Raw genomic sequence first — 22,577 nt, forward strand, 5'->3', positions numbered from 1 at the left:
GAAGATTCAGAATTAAGTATAGGAATATTTAAACAAACTGAAGACTTAGTTTTAATATTTTTGCATTGTAAAGAAATTATTTGCATTTGTTATTATATTTATACACTTGTAATATTTTAAGGACAATTAGCCCTATTAACGTGACAGTTTTGTAACTCCAATTTAAAATGTGTAATTATGTTACTAATTTAGATTTATGGTTTTAGGTTGAAATATCACTGGTTTGTTCAGTATTGGACCATTGAAGAGGATTTCAGGTTTGATGTATTTATAAGTTAAATTTACTGGAACTTTAGAGTATAGGAATCACAAGAAAGTTTTATTTGTTAATTCAGATCATTGAAATACATAAAAAGGATGCCAAATATACTAAATTTATAAATATATTGAAATGTTAAAGGTGTTTAATTTGTAAATTGGACCAAACATGATTCAAAGCCTCTTAAAATGACTGTAAAATTTGCTAAGCCTAAGAAAACAATAAACTTAAAAGTTAAGAAAAATTGGGGTATTACATTTAAAACTTTTCTGAAACGAGCACTACCTGTTTAAGACAAAAAGAGTCTTCTGGATAGATTTTTCTACATTTGAAACCACCTTGAAGGAAGCCAATAGAGCACGTCAATAAGGGGGTATGTCCCAAGATACGGATCTATGCACACGTCCTCTTGGCATGGGGGGCAAGGGGACAGACAGACTCCTTTCCATGTTTTGTCCATCACTTACCAGCTTTGTGACTTCAAACAAGCTATCTAACTCTAGTTAAGCCAAAGTTTCCTCAGCTGTAATCAGGGAATAATGTTATGGGGTAAGAAGTAAACAAGATAATGCATATGAAGGGATAGCAGAGTGCCTGGCACATAGTATATGTTCGGTAAGAGTTATTTTTAATGGAATCATCGTTACCGTACATCAAGAGTTTTAGAAGGCACCTACTCTGATTGCTGTGCTTAGAAAGGCAAGGTATTCCTCAGCTTACGAGACAACTACTTCAAGAGCGATTTGGAGAATACCCAGCTACTTTAAAGATATTAGATATCTATTTTCCTTCACTCTCTCCAAATAGTGTATTTATTATTAGGCAGATCAAAGACACTATGCCTGAGGTTCAGACCCTCATTTTATAAACTCAATTGTATTGGAAATATAATTCATGCAAAGAAAAAAGCCTGTATTATAAGGATTTTAGATTTCTATCATGTTTAAACATATAGTCCAGTGATTTTGCTTACTTTCTCGGCTTACTATATTCCACCTTTCTGCCATTCCAGCTGGTTTGTCAATGACAGAGAAATGGAAAGGCCAGCTGTTTTGGGGTCCGTCCAGGTCCTCTGCGGTCACGTTCACGTATTGCACGTCATCACAGACCGTCTGCACAGGGTCGACCAGTGTGGGACAATTGTCATTGATGTCTTCAACCATGATAATAATAGTGCCAGTGATGGTTTTTCTAGGATATTCTTAAAAATAAGAAAAAGATAATGTATATTCTGGTTATACTGCTCATATGGACATAGTTTGAATTCTCTTGCCAATTTGGTAAGGAGAAGGTAGTAACCAAATTAGGATGCTTTCTATCTTAGATATGTTTTCATATTCAGATCAAGTAATATCTTTTAATCCACTAAACAAGTAGAAATGTGACGGTTTACCCATTTGGCCTTCCTACAAGATCAAAACAAAGGTCTCTGATGCTGGAAAATAAAATCTAAATGCATATAACCAAGAAAAATATCTATTTAATAACTTACCTTCTGTCATAGCCAAAATCTTTGCAGTGTATGTACCATTTTGGACATATCTGGATTCATAATCAGGAATTTTTACAAGTCTAATTTCAGAGGTGGCAGAATTCACAGAGATCCAATTGTCTATATCTTCAAATTTGGCATATCTGTTAGAAAGCAGACAAAGTTAATTTTGAGTTCTGGATAAAATGAGACTATCTACAACTAATATCTACAACTCTTTTAAGCTTAATTTCTGCTTTATTATATATGTTCTTATCCCAGGCATTAGTTTGGAATGTTTTTAAATTTCTTGAAACTATCCTAAAAGCCCCTCTGTTTACTGTGTATCACACCTACTTTGGACCCTTCCTTATTTCTGTAACATACCCAAGACATATGTGCAAGGGCAACGCCCTTGCCTACTCACCCGGGAGGTTTACGAGTTGCTCTTCAGTCTGTCTTACAGCTTTCAATCTAGTTTTCCTTAAATTTGGAGTTAACCTTGGAGAATAACTTAGTCACCCAACAAGAACTCGTGGAGAAAAGCAGTTTTACAGTCTATTATTTATTAGCATATTATCAATATTTAAAAATATCAATTTAAAAAATCAATGACTGCCTTAAATGGAAGTACTTTAAATTTTGGGATATTGTTGATTGTTCAGAGCAATAGGCTTCTTTCAGTTAGAAATGGTTAAAAGTGAAAACAATGCTGATAAGGTGATTTCTGGGTTTATTCCTTCAAAGCAAAGGAGAATTAGTGCAAAAAGAGACAGCTTTGGGAAGGCAAGGAGAACATTCATAGTGCATTTTCAGAAATATATGTAATTTAATACCATCGAGTTTAAAATGTATCCAAATACAAATATAAACCAAACATATGAGAATTTGATTCAACCAATCATATTAATGATTTATTTTCTATTAAGTGGCTGTTTAGGCATACAAAAATGAGTGGCTAATATATGGCAATATTTGTTTATAGTGACTATTTAAAAAAATTTCAATTATACACTCGAACTAAATTTTCCTGTCTTTTAATATTTATACCAGTAAATGATGATACATTTGGATTTTCACAAATATTTCTGAATTTCATGGCTGGAATTTTAAAGCTTGAACTTAGCTGCTGTCAATGTTTTCCCACATAATGCTTATAACAAAGACAAAGTTAAAGTAATAAGAATCACATTGCACAATGGAATGTTTTGTGTGGTCTCATTTAAGGGATTTTCTGTTTTCTATTGTGAAAACTAGACACCATGATAGCAGCTCACATGTCATGTCAAATATCCATAACAACTGATGCATATGAATAATCAATAAAAGAGTAAATTATGACAAAGAGAGTGATTCTTCTGCTGTCCTTATCAACATTTCTAAATTAGGTGAATACTGGAAAATTATTTCACTTAGCTGTGCCTCTCATTCCTTATCTGTAAAATAGTAGGTTTGAATTAATCTTTAAGATCATTCTTATTCTAAAGTTCTGTAAGTGTATGCTAAAAATAAAATACTTTTGAGGAGTAAAGAAACATGGTTCATTATTTTTCAAGGAAGAACATATGATCTTTGGATACAGTCATAACTTTTACTGAAAACAGCAACCAAAATTAAATAGTTAGATGGAAATAGAAGTTTCAATAGAGAGTCACAATATTATTGGAGGATAATTAATTAGAACATCTAAGCCTCTCAGGGGACAGCGTGAGGAATCATAAGGAACACTCATTCTCAATTCCAGGGATTTAGGTGGGGACTGCCTTCTTAAGTTTAGAGCCATGGAAATAAAAACTAGACTATAAAACTCGAGAGAAGCTGGACTGGTTCCTGAAGTTAAGGTGGGCAAAAAGGGGTCACCAAGACATTGCAGAAAACACAATGGAAGCTGTTTGTTAACATTATTTTGGAAAAAGGTCACTTGCTACTATTGGCTGATGAATTCCATGAAAAGGAGATTCACTAAAAGGAAAGAGATTGTTGAAGAGCTTCCTCCATATTCCCATTCGTGCTATGGTTGGCCACGCATCTAAATACAATGTTTCATGAGTGCTGGCACCCAGGGACATAGGCCTAAGGAGAGTGAAGCAACCGACAGCTCTGGCACCGACAGCAGGAAAACATAGAAGCTGTTGTGTCTCGGGTGGCAGCTGGGGATTCTTAAATTCAACCAAATAACTATAGCTAGGTAGAACTTCATAAATAATAGCTCTGTAGAGAGTCATATTTTGATGGCATGGCTCTGAGATCTAAGATGTAAATTTTCTTTCTCTTTTTAGCCTTCTCTACCCAGAATTGTTTTGAGGTGAGCAACCCAGCCTCTGCCTCATACTCGGGTGGTGGAGGGAAGGGGATCCTGGGAAAACTCCTCTTTGCCTCTCAGTGACATGTACAACTCTAGGAAATTTAATCTATAGACCTTTGGGGGATTATAATGGTGGGGCTCGAAGGAGTGAAGTGTTAAGATTTCATTACGATTTTTGAAAATAGGCATTCAAAGTCATTTAAAATGATGAAACAATATTCATAACTATCTCTTACTTTACACGGGTTACTTGTCCAGTATCGCTGTCAAAAGCTTGAAATTTTCCCATTATTTGGCTTTGGCTTGATTTTTCCACGCTTTCACTAGTGTGAAATCGGATTATGCTGCTTTTAAAATAAATGCCTTCTTTCACATTTTTCACTTTGACTTTGATCGGAATGGATGTAGGCTTATATTTATTCTTAACTGATTTGTGAAAAGCTGCTTTGTTAGTGACAATAACACTGAAGTCAAGATTCTTCATTTCTTCATAATCTACTTCCTAGAAAGGCAAAATCAAAGGGAATGCTTTTAAAAGGGAAAACAACTAGAACACACATGTGTGGTTTTAGTGTCAGATTATAATAATTTAAAACATGAAAAATACAGCAGTACTGAGTAGTCCAACTCTTATATTGGTACCATGCCATTAAAAAGTCTGTCAATTTTGATGTTCATAAATGTTAGGGATGTTTAGGAAGCATCCCCAATTTATTTAAGGTCAAAATCATTTAAAATGTATACATTTTTATTTTTAGCAATCTGAAGTGATTTTTTTTCCTTAAAAAAAAAAGTTAATGGACATCCAATATAAGTTAATATTCCTTAAAATGTGTTCCAGGGGTTTGTTCTGATGAAAAGGGCTACATAAGTAGCCGCAGCACTGCCAGCTCTATCCCATGGCATATCATAAAACCGAGACCTCCTGTAGAAAAAACAACTATTTAGCTTTGTTAAGCCCAGGGATTTTCAAATTTGTTTAAACAGAGAATCTAACCCCCTCCTTTTTAGCATAATGTCTATTAATATCTGGTTTGCTATTAATGCCATAAAAGATTAATCCTCCTCTAAATACTTTGATCTTTGTGAATTGTGGTATTTATTAAGTACATTTGATATAATCAGTTTATCACTCTATGCATATTTTATGTTCCAATTTGTCCATTTTCTTTTTTAAAACATTTCTATAGTATTGTACTATTTAGATACACTTAATTTACTTAGCCATTCTGTTATTAGGCATTTCGACTATTTGCAGTTAATACTGCTCTGAACGTTTTTATACAAATTGTTGAGCTACAGAGGGAAGTACCCAGTCAAAGTTTATGTAGGTCCTGTTGCTTTTTATTTCTAGTGGTCCTGACCATTTAGATGTACTGACTGACCATTTTTGCTGTTTCTTCAGTATATCATTAAATATATTACATGTGTTTACATGAATTACTGCAACGTTCACTTTTGTTTTTGGATGATTTATTACGAAATCCGTTTTCCTCTCTATAGAGTTCCGGATATATAACTTCTGCCCCCTTTATTATATGGGTCACTGTGGCGTTGGGACAATAACACAACACAAATTGACTACAGAAAAATACACTCTTTGTGACTGTAGAATCCTTGTGAAAGTTATTGTCTTTTTAAGTTGCTCTTGCACTTCACACACTTATTTTGATGGTATGAAGTATGCCGGATGAGAAATAAAATCTTTCAGCCATATGTCATTAGTATTCAAAGACCATGGAAGAACAAGACAATGGTAAAAAAAAAAATGAGCTAGGTACTGGCGACATAAAAACTGTTTCATAGTGTTTGTTATAAATAGCCAGCGTGGGGCTTCCCTGGTGGCGCAGTGGTTGAGAGTCTGCCTGCTAATGCAGGGGACACGGGTGCGAGCCCTGGTCTGGGAGGATCTCACATGCCGCAGAGCAACTAGGCCCGTGAGCCACAACTACTGAGCCTGCGCGTCTGGAGCCTGTGCTCCGCAACAGGGGGGGGCCACGATAGTGAGGGGCCCGCACACCACGATGAAGAGTGGCCCCCGCTTGCCCCAACTGGGGAGGGCCCTCCCACAGAAGCGAAGACCCAGCATAGCCAAAAATAAATAAATAAATTAATTAATTAAAATAAATAAACAAATAAATAAATAGCCATCGTGCTCCAAAGGGAATGGAAAATTTTTCAGCATCAAGAGCAATGTATGAGGGCATATACCTCTGTTTTTGCAACTGTTCGCAAATTTTACCACTCCCATTTTTGCTATCTTCAATAGCATTAAAGATACTAAACTTATTTGTTAACACAGCTGAGGCTTTTTCTCATGTGATGATTCCCTATCTCTGTTTCTACAGTTTAAAGTATCTATTCTTCTCCTGTATCTTTTTTAGACTGCTTTATTGAGGTATGATTTACCTACAATGAAATTTACCCATTTTAAGTGTAAAACATGAGGATGTTTCATAAGCCTATATGGTTTTGCAAATATCAAGACTGTTGGTTTTAGAACACTTCCATCACTCTCCAAAAGTTCCTTTTTGCCTATTTGTAGCCAACTCACAACCCACCCCAAGCAACCACTGATCTGTTTTCTATATAAGTACTTTTTGCCTTTTCTAGAAATTCCAGACAAATAGAATCATACAGTACATAGTATTTTGTGTCTGTGTAAAGTATGTTTTTGAGGTTCATCCACATTGTAGCAGGTATCAGTACTTCATTTCTTTTTATTGCTCAAGAGTATTCCATTGTATCAATAGACCACATTTTATCTGCTCACCCGTTGGTGGACATTTGGACTGTTACCCGTTTTTCATGATTATGAATACAAGCCACTATGAACACTTGCATGCAAGTTGTTTTTTTTTTTTGTAGATGTATGTTTTTATTTTTCTTGGGTGGATACCTAGGACTAAATCATTAGGTCACTGGATAACTACTCTATGTTTAACTTTTTATAAAACTGCCCAACTGGCTCTACCATTTAATGTTTCCACTGGCAATATATAGGAGTTCCAGTTCTATATTCTTGCTGATACTTGGTGTTGTCAGTCTTTCTTTGATTGTAGCTCATTCTAGCAGGTGTGCAGTGGTAGCTCACATAGTCTTAATTTGCATCTTCCCTAATGACTAATGATGTTGAGTATCCTTTATGCACACATTTGCTATTTGTATATCTTCTTTATCTAACTTCCTTGTCCATTCATTTGAATGAAATCTGATTACCGCCTTTATAATTTGGAAGTGATTCTTTATACAATTGAAAAAGTAAATTTGTAATTTTCTTCATCTGTTGCTGTCATTTTAATACTAAATTTACTATTTTTTTTCATGACCCCTTTGATAACCCCTTTTTGTGCTACCATGGTGCATTGAGGATATTTCTATTATTCATCACTAAGTGATTGTTTCTCCTTATGTGTATTACTGGCTTTTTATCTCAGGCATCTAGCATGGTTGCACCTATAATCTATGACTAAAAAGCATGCTTAGTTCTGTATAAGCAGGTAAATCTATTTCATCTCTGATGCCATTATCCATGTATTCAGTAATCATAAAATGTGTCTTCCCTTCAAACATGAGCTAATCTTTTTCTATTTTCCTTTGCTTTACAAAAAGTAATCTAAATGCATACAGTAGCCTATTGATAAATGGTATCAATAATTATTACTATGAAACCTCAAGTTAATTTTTCTCTATTCGGTTATACATTATCATCATTCCTCTTCCTGCTATTAGGGTTTACCTACTATGCCATATATTAAGTTTTGTAAAAATGTGGAAACCTCTGGAATCAATTTTTGTCTGTGACTTAATGAAACAGTATTTGGAAAGCTGTAGCTTTGCTTTTTATTTTAAAATCTGATAAGGTAATTCTATCATAAACCATTTAAACATACACTGATATTCTTCTTTACTTATTCTGTTAGATGAAGATCCATCCTCTAAGTTTTGTTTAAGAAATTCTGTGGGAGTAAGGGTTTTAATTGTTTAAGACCCATATGCTTAATAACACTATTAAATTTTTGTTCATTGATTCAATTAAGCACACTTATAACACAGTGTTTCAAAATGTGACCCTCTCACGACTGACATTAGAAACACAAAAAGTGTAACCACTTACTAACCACGGAAATTGGGCAAGTAGGGATGGCTCCTAGCCCTACAACTGTGGTGCCAGTTAACTGATTATGAAAAGTACTTGTAGATATGTGGAGCTCAAAATATATCAGTTCCCTCCTCTGGACCAAATTCTCCCATTCCAGTTTTGAACACTAAGTACTTACCTTAATAAGGGTCACGATTCCTTCATTAGTTTGAGTATCAGTTTCTATGTGGAAATAACCCCCTTCATTTCCTGATGCAAAAGTAAAATTGGCTAACCAATTATCGGAGCCTACTTCATCTGCATCGAACACTTTTATGCGTAAAACTTCTACATTGGCTTTGTTTTCTTCAACTGTTCCTTCATACTGCAAAACATAAACAGGCAGTTTTTATTCTGATGTAACACAAACCTAGGTGATATATTTTTAGCTTATGACTAAAATATACATAGGCATGTTTGTTATAAAAATAATAGTTACCACTTTATTTTCGACTACAGGTATATTGTCATTGACGTCCAAAATACGAATCTGAACTTGAGCTTGTTTTACTGGTTTATCTGTTACGTGTCCATTGCCATCTCTTGCTTCTACCGTCAAAGTATAGCTGCTGTGTTCCTACAGGGCAATAAAAAATACCCAGCTGGGGTGAAAATGAATGGCTCTGTCTTTCTGGTTTTAGTTCACTGTATCATCAAGGGAATGAACCACAGTACATTTTATTCATAAATAAGTTTCATGATCTACTGTTAATCCTGTGAAGATGCTGTTTATTTGCCATCAGAGCTTTTCTAAAAGGGCAGAAAAGCCCAATGCAGTTGTTGATATCGAATTCTTAATTATGTCATTGGTGATATTTATCAGGAGATGAGTCTCTCCTTATAATAGTCTGAGCACAAAAGAGTGCGTTCAAAATGTAGTTTGCGCTACACTGGAAGTGATGGGACCCTAGGACTTGGTTTTTTCTATCCCACACATCATTTTCAGCTAAAAGTTAAGCCAGGAAAACTTAATCCCCCAAGAACACTTGACCAGTGAAGGCAAAACTTGGTGAACTTTGTCCATACATCCCGGGAGATTAGATTCTTGGAGAACGTGTCCTAGAGAATAACGTCTCAGATATTACTCCAAAGGGAAGTCTCTCTTCCACGTGGTCCCCTTCCGATGGCTCCATTCAGTGTGGGTGTTGTTTAAGGAGCCGGGCAGCCAGTGCCAATGCCTGGGGACCCTGTGCTCAGTGAGAGGCAGGACAGCAGAGGCTTTGGAACCAGCTGGCTGGGTTCCAATTCTGACTTACTAGCTGTGTTGGACACACATTATCCCTTTGGTCCTTGGTTTCCTTCTATGTAAAATGGGGGTAATTGTATCTGCTTCACAGGGTTTACAGGTGAAGTTAATTTGAGTTAATCCACGTAAAAGGCTTGGAATAGCACCAGGCATGTGGTGAGTGCCCAATAAGTGACAGCCAGTATTTTCTGGTTAAACTTTCCAGAGACAGAAGCTCATTTAAAAAATCACACTACTAATTCAAAATAGTACTTTTCCATTCTCATTTTATGCAAAAAGGTAGAGTAGAATTTTAGGAGTAATAATATGTTTTAATTTTACAAAGACCTTGATAGGAATGTTGAGCACCATCCTCTCCATCTCTGGCCAGAGTCAAATCATTTTTCCAAGTAATACAAAACACGCTGACTGTGCCTGGATGATGATTTATATTTGACGATAATACATTGTTCTTAGGATCATCAACATTTTACTATGCATGCTGTTAAGACCTTTATGTATGTAGCATTTAAAAAAATTCTCTCTCCCTTTTTCAACTAAAATGTTCCCTTTGACTTAGAAACAAAAAGTGAAATGTTTGAGAAAGCACCCTTTTTAGGAAACTGACTCAAATTTTCCTCCAATTTGGGATTTACAGTAACTCTTTCCTTTACAAATACTTCTATTATGCTAAATAGGACTCCTATTTCAAACTTTTTTCCTCCCTCTGTATATGTATTAGTAGTACGAAAGATTCCTGACATTTCATTATAGAGCCACAAATTAAGGAACATTGCTTTGGAACTCTCTAGCAAACAGATCCTGACTGGAGAGGCCCTAGGACAGTGCTTATGTAATTTTGAATTTTTTAGCAGCCACATTTAAAAAAGTAAGAAGAGGGAATTCCCTGGCAGTCCAGTGGTTAGGACTTGGTGCTTCACTGCCGGGCCCCATGTTCAATCCCTGGTCAGGGAACTAAGATTCCGCAAGCCGAGTGGCGTGGCCAAAGAAATAAATAAATAAACATAAAAAAAAGTAAAAAGAAACAGGTAATACTAATTTTAAACAAATATATTTCATTTAACCCATGGTATCCAAAATATAATCAATTCAACAAGTGATCAACAAAAAAATTATTAAGGTAATATTTTACACATTCTTTTTTTTCATACTAAGTCTTCCCAATCTGGTGTATATTTTCCACTTACAGCACATCTCAATTTGGACTAGTCACATTTCGAGTGGTCAATAGCCACATATGGCTGATGGCTACCATATTAGACAGCACATCCCTAGAGAAGGATCATTCCGTGTTATCCTATGAGTAAGTAACATAGACCAAAGTCAGAAAATTAGCAAAGAAATAGAGAATAACCTGGAAAGAGAGATGAGAGCTGAAAAGATGAATAACATAAAATATTAATTTACCTCTCTGTCCAAGGTAATACTGGTTGTATAAACCTCTCCTGTATCTTTATTTAGGTAAAACAATGGAGAATTAGTAGGCTTCTGAGATACGAGTCTATAGGAAATTTTAGAATTCAGAGTGTTGGGCTCATCTGCATCTGTTGCGGTGATTTTCATCACGAGTGTATCTGGCATCAGAAACAAAGGTGTCCAAGATGAAACTCAACCTTTAGCACGCTTAATGTATGTTATTATTTTATTTATAATATCAACTTGTTCCAAAAAGGATTCCCGGTATTTATCAAAATCAGTTTACCAAGATCAAAACATTTAATTGTTTGAGGAAATAAGTGTGAATGGAGGTAGGAATAGGAAAAATAAGGTGAGGGTGAAGCTGAGGTTAGTACATACAATTCTTAGGATGAAGTCCTGAACACTTGCTATAGGAGGGTCACAAATTTGTTTATAATAGATCTAATAACCCATACAAAGAAAGAAGAATGAACAGATACAAATACATGCTTATTAAAATATAAGCAATTCAGGAGAAGCATAGCTATTCTTTACATTCTGATCAAAGAGAAATCTCTCCTGCGTTTAACACTTGCATTGAAGTCTGACAGTTGAAACAATATGTCAAGGGTCAGCAAAGTACTGCCAGTGAGCCAAAGCCAGCCAGCCACCAGCTTTGGTGAATAAAATTTTATTGGAACACAACCATGCCTATTTGTTTACATGTTATCTATGGCTGCTTTCCTGATACAGACTAAAATTGAATAGTTGCTATAGAGACCTAACCTATCACATCAATCTACCACATCTGTTTGAGGGTAAAAAATTTATAACAAAAAAGCAGTTCCAAACCTAGAGCAATACGTTTATTATTATTTGTCCTGTGGGTAATACCCAGCCTCCACTAAGACAGAGGTTTCAGTGTTCAGTTACACAATGGGGATAAATTGGCCTTGGATATTCATTCATAAAAAAAAATAACCTCTTACTTGCTGCACTCAGCTCTTCAACAGACCCAACAAAGACGTCCTGTGTGAACACTGGCTCATTGTCATTGATGTCAAGAACTTTAATTCGGAGTTCTATTGGTTTCTCTAAGTTGTTTCCTTTCTCATCCAAAGCATAACCAATTAGCTGAAATCACGACATAAATAATAGAAGGGATTAGATTTAACCTGAGGTCATTCAAGTACCATAGTTTCAAAACAATAATAAAACATGTCATAATTATTACCCAAGAAGAAATACAAACTAATAAATGTAAAATTGTTCTTCTTACCAGAAAAAATGGTGTTTCTTCTCGATCTAGAATGGTGGTAACGTTCAATTCTCCGGTGTCTTTATTAAAGACAAACACACCAAAAGGTGGCTCTGTGATCCCTTTTCCAGTGTATTTGTATGTAATTTTTAGTTTTTTTTCTTCTGCATGATCAGAATGTATCTAACATAAAAATAAGAAAGGAATGCCTCAAGTTAAACTCTCTATAACTTATAGGTAATTGTTTTCAATGGAAAATTTCGCTCTGAAGCTGTCAGATGTTGATGGGTGGAGGGTGGGCGGTGCACAGGTGCTCCAGAGCAGAGGTGCTGGTGTCAGAGGACCTGGTTCTGGTCCTGTCTCAGCCACTCACCAGGTAGTGATGCTGAGGCAGTTACCTACCCTCCTGTGTCTCAGTGCTCTTATCTGTGACCTGAAGAGACACTACTGCCTACCTCTCAGGGTTGTTATGAAACTAAGGTATCATTGGGGGGGGTACATCTTGGTGGGGGTGGATTTTAACTTTAGCACATAAGGTAAAAATTGCAGAGTCAAAATCACCTTCATAACTCCGTTCCATCATCAGGACAGTATGAATAAGGCATCCTTCCATAGAAGGGTTAAAATAGTCAAGTGTTTGCCTGCTTGGAATGCTTCAGCAAATCAGGGTTGCTAACCTGCTGGGTCTTCTGTAGTTAACACTTTCGCCCTCTATAAACAGCTTTATTTGTATCTCTAATTCGTTTGTTTGTTTGCCATTTCTGTATCTCTCATTCTTCATTAGTAAGTGTGTCTCTGTGGCCTCCTACTGGATCCTCAATTTCTTTTCTTCAGACATCGTTGAAGCCATCACCACCCACCTGCCTGGCCAATTCTTTGTCCTGAAATCTCAGGATTAGCTACACATTCTTCCCAGAGGATTCTCAACATGCACTGGGGCTGGGGGTTGCTGCTGAGAATGATCAGTGCGGCTCCAATCTCCCGCTACAGCTGCTCTGCTCCAAGAGTGGAACGGTGATCCTGGGGCAGCCCATGATCACTTTTCACCGAGCTTCTCTCTCTGTTTGTCTTTCTTGTTCTCTGTGTTTCTGTTTGTCTGTCTCTCTTTTTTTGCCAAGTACATGCATATACACACACAACACATGTGTATGTGCATATACATATATACTTCAGTATTTATAGAGAATATTCTAGATCTCTATGTGCTAGTTATATGTATTATATAATTTCACTTACGTTAAAAATAAAACCAAACTGTGTGTGGACATAACAGTTGGTTTGTATATATATGTATGCATGTATGAGTATGTAAGTATATACATACTTATGTATTTCACAAGATCTGGAAGATACTAAACTGTTGACAGTATTACTCCTAGACAGAGAATTTGGAAAGTTGGGGCAATACAAGATCTTTTGCTTTTTATGCACATTTTACTCTGAACAACTTTTTATTTCACTTTTTTCCAGCTTTATTGAAATATAATTGACATAACATTGTGTAGGTTTAAAGTGTACAATGTGATCGTTTGATACACATATGTATTGTGAAATATTTACCACAATAAGATGAACAACTTTTATAATTAAAATTAGTAAGAAGAATAGCTAACACTTATCGAACCCCAAAGAATCAATGCATTTTAGGGAAGGAATGTGTGAAAGAATGTGTGAATGACTCAGATATCTCATCAAACCAAACCAAACCAAACCAAAGCAAACCGAAAAGCTTAACTCCTTATATACATACTATTATGTAAAACCGTAACTAAACATTTAGATTTTAGAAGGCTTCTGTGAAAACAACATGCTGCTGGAAAAAGGAAAGTGTTGTCTTCTGTAGCTGCTCTTTCTTTTAAGGAGCTCATCACGTATAATGTTTATAAGATGGGAAAGATGAAGGTACAACTTGCATATGAACAATCATTCATTCACACAAATGTTTACTGAACACCTACTGGATGTTGGCACTGCTCAGGGCACAGGGCATGAGCTATGAGCCCTAAGGTCTAAGCCCCTGCCCTGGGGGAGCTTACACTCTACTGAGGGAACCAGACAACAAGCGAGCAATTTATGACATAATGTCCTGGAGGCGAATGAGCTATAAACTAAGCAGAACAAGTGAGGGGACCGAGGTGGGGTGAGGCCGGGAAGGGAATTCTTTCAGGAGGTAACTCTTGGCTAGAGGCTTGATGCTGTGAGATACTGCAAATATCTGTGGGGAGGGGGTTCTAGACAGAGGCAACAGCAAGTGCTAAGGGTGGGAGGCTGGAATGGCTTGTGTCAGCTTAGGGAGGTGGCAGAGTGGGGGCTGGGGGCTGATAGGAGCTAAGGTCAGAGAGGAGGTCAAGGCCAATGAATCCCAAGAGCTCTTGTAGGCCGCGGTGAGGAGTTTACTCCTTCCACTGCAGTGGGCAGCTGTTGAAAGGGTCTCACTAAGGGGATGCTTTGATTTGTCTTTTCAAAAGATCACTCTGGGGCTTCCCTGGTGGCGCAGTGGTTAGGAATCAACCTGCCAATGCAGGAGACCGGGGTTCGAGCCCTGGTCCGGGAAGATCCCACATGCCATGGAGCAACTAAGCCTGTGCGCCACAACTACTGAGCCTGTACTCTAGAGCCCGTGAGCCGCAGCTACTGAGCCTGTGCGCCACAACTACTGAGCCTGCGAGCCACAGCTACTGAGCCTGCGTCTAGAGCCCGCGCGCCACAACTACTGAAACCCGCGTGCCTAGAGCCCGTGCTCCGCAACAAGCGAAGCCACCGCAATGAGAAGCCCGCGCACCGCAACGAAGACTAGCCCCCGCTCGCCGCAACTAGAGAAAGCCCGTGTGCAGCAACGAAGACCCAACACAGCCAAAAATAAATAAATAAAATAAATAAATTTATAAAAAAAACCAAACCAAAACAAAAATCCCCCAAAAGATCACTCTGGCTGCTTTCTGGAGAATGGACTGTGGTGGGGGGAGGTGGAGGCAAGAGTGAAGGCAGGGAGGTGAAGTCGGGGCGCTTTTGGTAACACAGGTCAGAGCTGACAATGACTCGGACAAGGAGGGTGGCAGTGGGGAGAAGTGGACAGACCTGGAATACATTTTTGGCATAGAACTGACAGTACTTGCTACATTTTTGAAATACTGGGTAGAATTATAGCGCCGTTTACTGAAATGGGTAGAACTTACGGACAACAGCTTTTGGGAAAAATCAAGGGTTCAGACTTTGCACATGCTAAGTCTGAGATACATATTAATAGAATTACCATATAATTTATCCAAAACAATGGGCATTTTGAGAGTGCAAGGGGAGTTATTAATGATTAGGCTAGGACAACGGCTACAAACTCAGACTGTTTCAGGCAGGATGTGTGGTCACCCTACCACCTATTAGATATCAGTTCTTTTCATTTTGAAAACTACCTTCATGGGTGGCAGAATACGCAACTCTGGTATAAGAATTATTTCAAGCCGAAAGCAATTGAGAAGAAGCAGATACAAGAAAGCTCTCTGCCCTCCCCCTATTTGCCTAAGAGCAGGACATAAATTTGTAAAGGTGCCTTTCCACCCTTCTCTATGAGGAAGGACAAAAGTTAATCACAGGAGTTAGATCCTTATCAGCCTGGAGACAGGACCAGAGGAATGCACAAAACAAACCTGACTAACTAGCTTTTTCTCTTATTAGTTGCCCATATAGTTGCCTTCCCACAGTTTGCTGCTCCTGGAGATTCAAGGTCCTTTTCGTCTTGTCACTTCTCTAAAAATTTATTGTTCTTTTGCTAAGTAGCTATATAAACCCATATCCTAACCAAACCTTTGAGTTACTCACCTCTGGGTACTCCCATGTGCTACATGCGTGATAGACATGTTACTAAGCTTGTTTGTTTTTCTCTTGTTAATCTGTTTTTTTGTCAGTCCAACTTCCAGGACTCCAGCCAGAGAAACTAGGAGGGTGGTAGGAAAAAGGACACTGCCCCACCCCCAACACATGATACTATCTCCTTTTGAGCATAGTAACACTCTGTTAAACAAAGATTCAACTAGTGCCAGATTCAACTCTTAGTTGAATCAAAGCCCTACATTATATATATATGTTCACCAATAATGCTGCATCTTCCAGAATGGGAAAGAGGCTCTTCCAGGTGGTATCTGGAATATTAAAACCTCAGTAAGTACACCATATAATTTTCCTAAAATTTTAAAGTGAACATGAAAGTCCTCAGACCACACTTTAGCAATACGCATGCATTTCCTGTTCCTCTTCAGAAGGTACCTTGGCAACCGGATTCTTCCTGGACAGATCCTCTCCTTCCCGAAGAGCCACAGGGGCAGTGATCCAAGAGCGCTTTTGCCTCACTGAGTGAGTATGTTTAGGAAGCAGCTTATTTTCATTTCTTGAGTGTAAGGCCTAAAACAACAAAATAATGCCCCCAAATGATTAAGTGCCCTAAGACATTAGTATGGCATCCTGAAATTTACTAAAAGTTGAAAAGGGGCTGTACAAATTTAAAGGTATAAATTTCATATTTTTTTAACAGGCTTCATTTTCAAAGAGGAAATATATACACTCTAGCAAACACTATATACCTGAAGAGCTTGTTTCCAAACCAGTAAAGCAGTAAAGCAGTTTTTTATCAGTTAGAAGAGATCTCCCAGAGTGAAGAGTTAAAAAGGGAGAGTAATTGAGTGATCTTTCAAATGGGCAAATTAAAATTAACATACCAAGTCAAGAATTTTTTTCTTACTGACTGAAAATGAAGTTTTATTTTTCTGTGGTGGCTTATAATTTAAAAATGAATTACTAATGTTTTAAGACTAAATGTCAGTAACCTGTTGATAAGATATCAATTTAACTAAAACTAGTGCAAGTGTCAGTTAATGAATTTATTGTTTTAAGAATGTTAAAGGATTAAATCACCCACCTGGTTTATCAAAAACTTTAGGTAGAAAACTATTCTATAAATTTTCAGTTGTGCTTTAATAGATGAATATATATTTTATCCAAGGAAAATTTTAATACAGCTGGCCTAGTATTTTAAGATCAGAAATGATTTTTACACTAGGTTTACAGTTCTACTCATTTTGTTGCTGTATATAACATGTATTTTATTTCAAAATATTTACACTGGTTATCACTAGGTCACTGATTTTTTTCTTTGTTTTTAGTGGAAAAATTCTTCTATAATTAAAAAAAATTAAATTATGTATCAAAACATTAAAATAACATTAAAGTTTATAATGTAAAAATGTAAAACATCCTCCTACTTTTTCCACTCATACTTTGGAGCATTCACTGTTAACAGCTTGATAAATATCTTTTATGATCTTTTCTTATGACCATACATCTGCACATGTAAAAAGGTCTCTTTTTTTATAAAAATGGAATTATACTGTACATCTCATTGTGCCCCTTGATTTTTTTTTAAAGGGTGATTCATTATTTATTTATTTAATTTTATTTTTGGCTGCATTGGGTCTTCATTGCTGCATGTGGGCTTTCTCTAGTTGTGGCGAGCGGGGGCTACTCTTGGTTGCAGTGCGCAGGCTTCTCATTGTGGTGGCTTCTCTTGTTGTGGAGCACAGGCTCTAGGCGTGTGGGCTTCAGTAGTTGTGGCACGTGGGCTCAGGAGTTGTGGCTCACGGGCTTAGTTGTTCCACAGCATGTGGGATCTTCCCAGACCAGGTCTCGAACCCGTGTCCCCTGCATTGGCAGGTGGATTCTTAACCACTGCACCACCAGGGAAGTCCTGCCCCTTGATTTTTCATTCAGTACCTCATCATGGACATTCTTCCATGTACCATAAATTGTTTTACCATTCTCTCATTGATGGACATTTAGATTGTCAAAATATGCTGCACAGACATCCCTGGATAGATGTTCCTGTGCATGTGTTTGAGTGGGAATGGCTGAGTCTGAGGTGATAGGGATAGAGTAGGATAATCAAGTAGTTAGCTCAGAAATCCCACTAGGGGATTGTAGATAGAGAGAGAACTTTAGGGGACTTTGGGAGACCCCAGTAAGTTAATGATCATTCAGGAAAGCAATGGAAAAATCCTGAAACAAGCTTGCTTGACTCATAAAGCAGAGCAAGTCACTTAGCATCAAAGCCAGATCAGCTTGCTTAGCAATAAAACCATGCAAAACAGAAGCATGAGACATGCCCCAAAACAATCAAACACTAGTGGAAAATAAGGCCTATAACCTGCCCAGTGATGTCAACAAGTTAATGACCCCTAGGACATGCTCTCTGCACACAAAAAAACAGTAATTTATGGAAAGGTGACATTTCAAAGTGAAAGACCCTCATTGTACTGAGACCTGAAATAATTTTTCCATAGTGCCATGACGGTCCCGGATGCACCATATAGGGTCAAAAACTCCCCCGCCCAGCATGTAGGAGGAGTTAATGATTGAAGACTCAAAGAATGAAAAAGAAGGTGGTCTTCTCCCCCTCCCTCCTCTTCCTTTGATTATAAAAATGTAGCCCACTAAGTACTTGGAGCAGTGCAATGCTTGCCTGCTCCCTTGTAAGCCTCGCAAGTGTCCTAGTCTAATAAATCACTTCTTATTTATCACTTTGCCTCTCGCTGAATTCTTTCTGCACTGAGACATAAAGGACCGGAGCTCCCTGGAGCCCCCCGAAACGCCACCTAGCAGTTTCAGCAGGAGTGTGTGTTTTCAATCTGGGAAAGGCACAACTGTCTTCCATGAAATTAAGCCCTTGAGTCCAAAAGACAGGAATAATCCCCTCGGTTCCTTACCTCTAAATGGAGTCCATCTCCAAAGTTAAAGCAGATCTGGAAAATAAAATTATTTGTTGTTTAATACAATTTATCACTCAATTCAGCTTAAATACTTTGTTAATGAATAACCTAGTACCTAGGGTATTATAGACATTAAAAAAAGGGGGGGGGGGTGTGTGTTTAACCACTACTATCTGTCTTTGTCAAAAGGAAACAAATTTTAATTTTCCCCTTTGCTTCCCACCATGACCAGGGCCAGAGAGAGGAATCCATATTCTTTTATATGCATACTCCCTCCCCCAGGAAGCTCAGAACACAACTCATATCTGAAAAACAAAGACACAAACTCTCCTTTTGAAATCTTAGCCACTCTCTGGTCCTTCCCTCCTTACCCTGTGGTTTTCACTTCATGTTCTCAGGGACCCACGTACCTTTCCTCAAGGCCTTTAGTGTGAGATGCCCTCCCCCCCCCGCCCCCGCTAACTCCCATCATGCCCCATAGTCGGGTCACACATGACTGCCCATATTCAGACTTCATTCCTCAGCTTCCTCGGTCCTACCAACTCTTTTCTTTGGTTCTTATCAAGCACTCTGGACTTATATTACACATCATTATACAGAACTAAATACAGTTATGTTTACTCTAAATCTGCACAACAAACCCCCATCCTGCCTTTTGACTTTTGCGGCACTTTGTTTATAGTCCATTAATCTCCTCTTGGCTTCCCTCTTCTCTTGGTTTAATCTGAACCAGCACTTCTAACAGGGTAGCCACATGTGGCTATTTACACTTAAATTATTTGAAATTGATACATTTGCTCAATTGCCACAAGAGGCAAGTGGCTTAAGAACACTTCCACCATTGCCAGCCATTCCAAAGATACTGCCAATGACTCAGGGATCCTCAATCTCTTGATCTTCTAATATTCCTGCCTCACTTTTTCCCCCAACTCTGTAAGCCTAACTATGATTCTTTTTGACCCTGTACTGACATTGCTAGAGAGGGCCAGAGAGATTGAACGGACCCGTCACACATCCATGCTCCCTCCACAGGGGTGATGTTTGTTTCTAGGGTGACTATGTATGTTTACGTTTGCCCAGGCAAGTCCTGTTGTGCAGGCATCCCATCTGTTAGCACCCCTTTCATTCTCAAAAGTGTGCTCATTCAGACCATAAATTATACAACGGCCTTATCTTTGCTTCTATCTTTGCTTCTTGTATTGCATCCCTATCATACCATCCCAAACTTCCAGGCAATACCCCAATCACATTGACCACACTTCTGAACCCACTCTTAGATGATCCCACATTTTATCTGACTGAGATTGTATCTTCCATCACCCTCTCCTTCCCTTTCTTTCTCCAAGGAAGAGGTGTCCTGATGCCTTTCCAAGGTTAACCATCATCTGTGTGCTTTATTGTCAACTTTTCCACTTATTCTCCCACATTTATCTTCTCAAGAAACTTGTTCCTTTCACTAATCTTTTATCTTCATTTGCTGTTGGCTCATCAAACATGTTTATTTCCTTCCCATTGGTTGGTCAAACAAAGTTAGATCTTCCCCATCTTAAAAACACACAAACAAACAAACCTCTTCCTTGTTTCTGTTAACATTTAATCTACTGCTCCATATCCTTCTTCTACTATAATTCCAACCTGAAATAGTTGTCTATATTTATTGCCTTTACTTCCTCACCTGCTATTTATGTATTAATTCTTTGTAATCTGTCTTAAATTTGGATTTTTCTCAGTCTTGTCTGCCTTTGTTCATGTGCATCTCAGGTCACACGGATCCATGAAGCCTTGGTTGGTAAATCATGGAAAGCAGGGCTTTCTCTAAAATTTTTCAGTCTCTTTTGCTTACTCACATCCCTTTGAAGGCTTCTTGCAGGGTCTGTTCTACACATGGATCTTTCACCTTCCTTTCTTTCCTCTACCTTGTAGCACGTGTTCTTGTTTCCACCCTTGCAAAGAGATACTTAAGGATAGTGGATGTTCAGCCTCTAATATGAGTTTCTCTGGGGCAGATGAACCACCATAGCTAATTTTCTATTTTATGGTCAGATATATTATTTCTTCCTCATCCTCTCTATTACTAGTTTACCAGCTAGCAATGGCCAGAGATATCTCCAACCAAAGTCGTGCTCCCCAAATTTATGTACTTTCAAAGGTGGCATGGTATAAAAAAACAAGTGAAAGCAATGCTGAATGGATCACTCCTCTCTGCATGTTTCTCTGGTGGGTATTTTTGAAGGGAAAGACTAGGGACTAGATCCAGGATTCCTCATTGTCACATCATCAGGGGACATTCTTAAAAAGTGATATATTTCTTGCCCAGCCTCCTAACTACTGGTTTCTTTTCTCTGTAAGGGCCACACTGAGGAGTTGGCTGGATAAAATATTTACCACTTTTATTCTTCCCTAGAATCTTATTGGGCCTAGCAAAGGTGTGATATTAAATATGTGTTATTTTAAGTAACTGTTATCATTCTGACCAAATATCATGTGTGCCAGGATGTAAGCAAAAGGGGCCAATTTATAGTCTTCTAGTCAAACATAAACTCTTTATAAGAGTATCTTCATTTTTTATTGGAATGTACTTTTTAGATGTGACTTGTTAAGAAAACTACATGACTTTAAACAGTGCTTCTTAAGTTTTAATGTGTATTTTGTTCACTGGGGATCTTGTTAATGATAAAATGAAGATTTCAATTCAGTATGCCTGGAGTTCAGCTTTCTACTCTGTATTTCTAACTGGCTCTCAGATGATGCCAAGGCTGCAGGTTCTTGAACCACACTTTAAGTAGCAAAGTTGTAGACCTGTGACATGCAATATCATTCGTTTGTTGAGGGATACGGACAACGAAGTCCACCTATTCATTATTATCTCAGTACTTAACACAAGAAACTTTGTCACTCTTGATTGCTAATATCTTGAAAGCAGAGAATCTTTTATTTCATGAATTTACTTATTTTTAACCTTTAAAAACTTTTAAATTGCAGTTATAGTCAGCCCTCCATATTGCAAACGCGGAAGCCGCGGATGCAGAACCCACAGATACGGAGTAAGACGCGCCTCGCCATTTTACATAAGGAACTTGAGAATCCACGTATTTTGGTTTCTGGGGTGGGGGGGGGGGCGGAATCCTGTAATCAACCCCCTGCGGTTACGGAGAGATGACTGTATATACAAAAGCAGAGTAAACATTACAATGAGCATCCACATGGCCAGCACCCAGTTTCAACAATTGCCTAGCACACACTTTTTTTCTCTTTGCCCCATTGCTTCTGAAGGGGTTTTATCCCATTTACATTTTACTATTGTTAATGCTTTAGTTATAGCAGCGTTTGATTTTTGAGAATTTCCCTAAATGTTTTTTTTAAAAAAATTGAAGTACATTTGACATACAATATTTGTTTCAGCACACATTTCTTTTTAAATAAATTTTTAATTCAGGGATATTTTTAGATTTACACAAATATTGTAAAGAGGGTACCAAGAGTGCCTTTACTCATTTCCCACTAAAGCTAACATTTTATTTAAAAAAAAATTTAATTAATTAATTAATGGCTGCGTTGGGTCTTCGTTGCTGCGCGCAGGCTTTCTCTAGTCGTGGCAAATGGGGTCTACTCTTCCTTGCGGTGCGCGGGCTTCTCATTGTGGTGACTTCTCTTGCTGCAGAGCACAGGCTCTAGGCGCGCGGGCTTCAGTAGTTGTAGCACGCGGGCTCAGTAGTTGTGGCTTGTGGGCTCTAGAGCACAGGCTCA

General features: G+C 37.9%; 1 protein-coding gene across 1 annotated transcript in view; it reads right to left on the minus strand.

Moving 5' to 3' along the window:
* The window catches only part of DSG2 (desmoglein 2), a 48,051-nt gene that overhangs the window by 11,718 nt on the left and 13,756 nt on the right, over positions 1-22,577 (minus strand). Inside the window, exons 2-11 of the mRNA XM_061169864.1 lie at positions 18,828-18,863; positions 16,339-16,473; positions 12,100-12,261; positions 11,810-11,954; positions 10,830-10,996; positions 8,616-8,753; positions 8,316-8,501; positions 4,272-4,537; positions 1,752-1,894; positions 1,233-1,460 (exon numbers count right to left, since the gene is read on the minus strand). Of these exons, the coding sequence (XP_061025847.1) occupies positions 1,233-1,460; positions 1,752-1,894; positions 4,272-4,537; positions 8,316-8,501; positions 8,616-8,753; positions 10,830-10,996; positions 11,810-11,954; positions 12,100-12,261; positions 16,339-16,473; positions 18,828-18,863 (1,606 nt within the window). The remainder of the gene's footprint in view (positions 1-1,232; positions 1,461-1,751; positions 1,895-4,271; positions 4,538-8,315; positions 8,502-8,615; positions 8,754-10,829; positions 10,997-11,809; positions 11,955-12,099; positions 12,262-16,338; positions 16,474-18,827; positions 18,864-22,577) is intronic.

This window comes from Eubalaena glacialis, chromosome 15 (assembly GCF_028564815.1).
Source record: "Eubalaena glacialis isolate mEubGla1 chromosome 15, mEubGla1.1.hap2.+ XY, whole genome shotgun sequence".
Classification (NCBI taxonomy): domain Eukaryota; kingdom Metazoa; phylum Chordata; class Mammalia; order Artiodactyla; family Balaenidae; genus Eubalaena; species Eubalaena glacialis.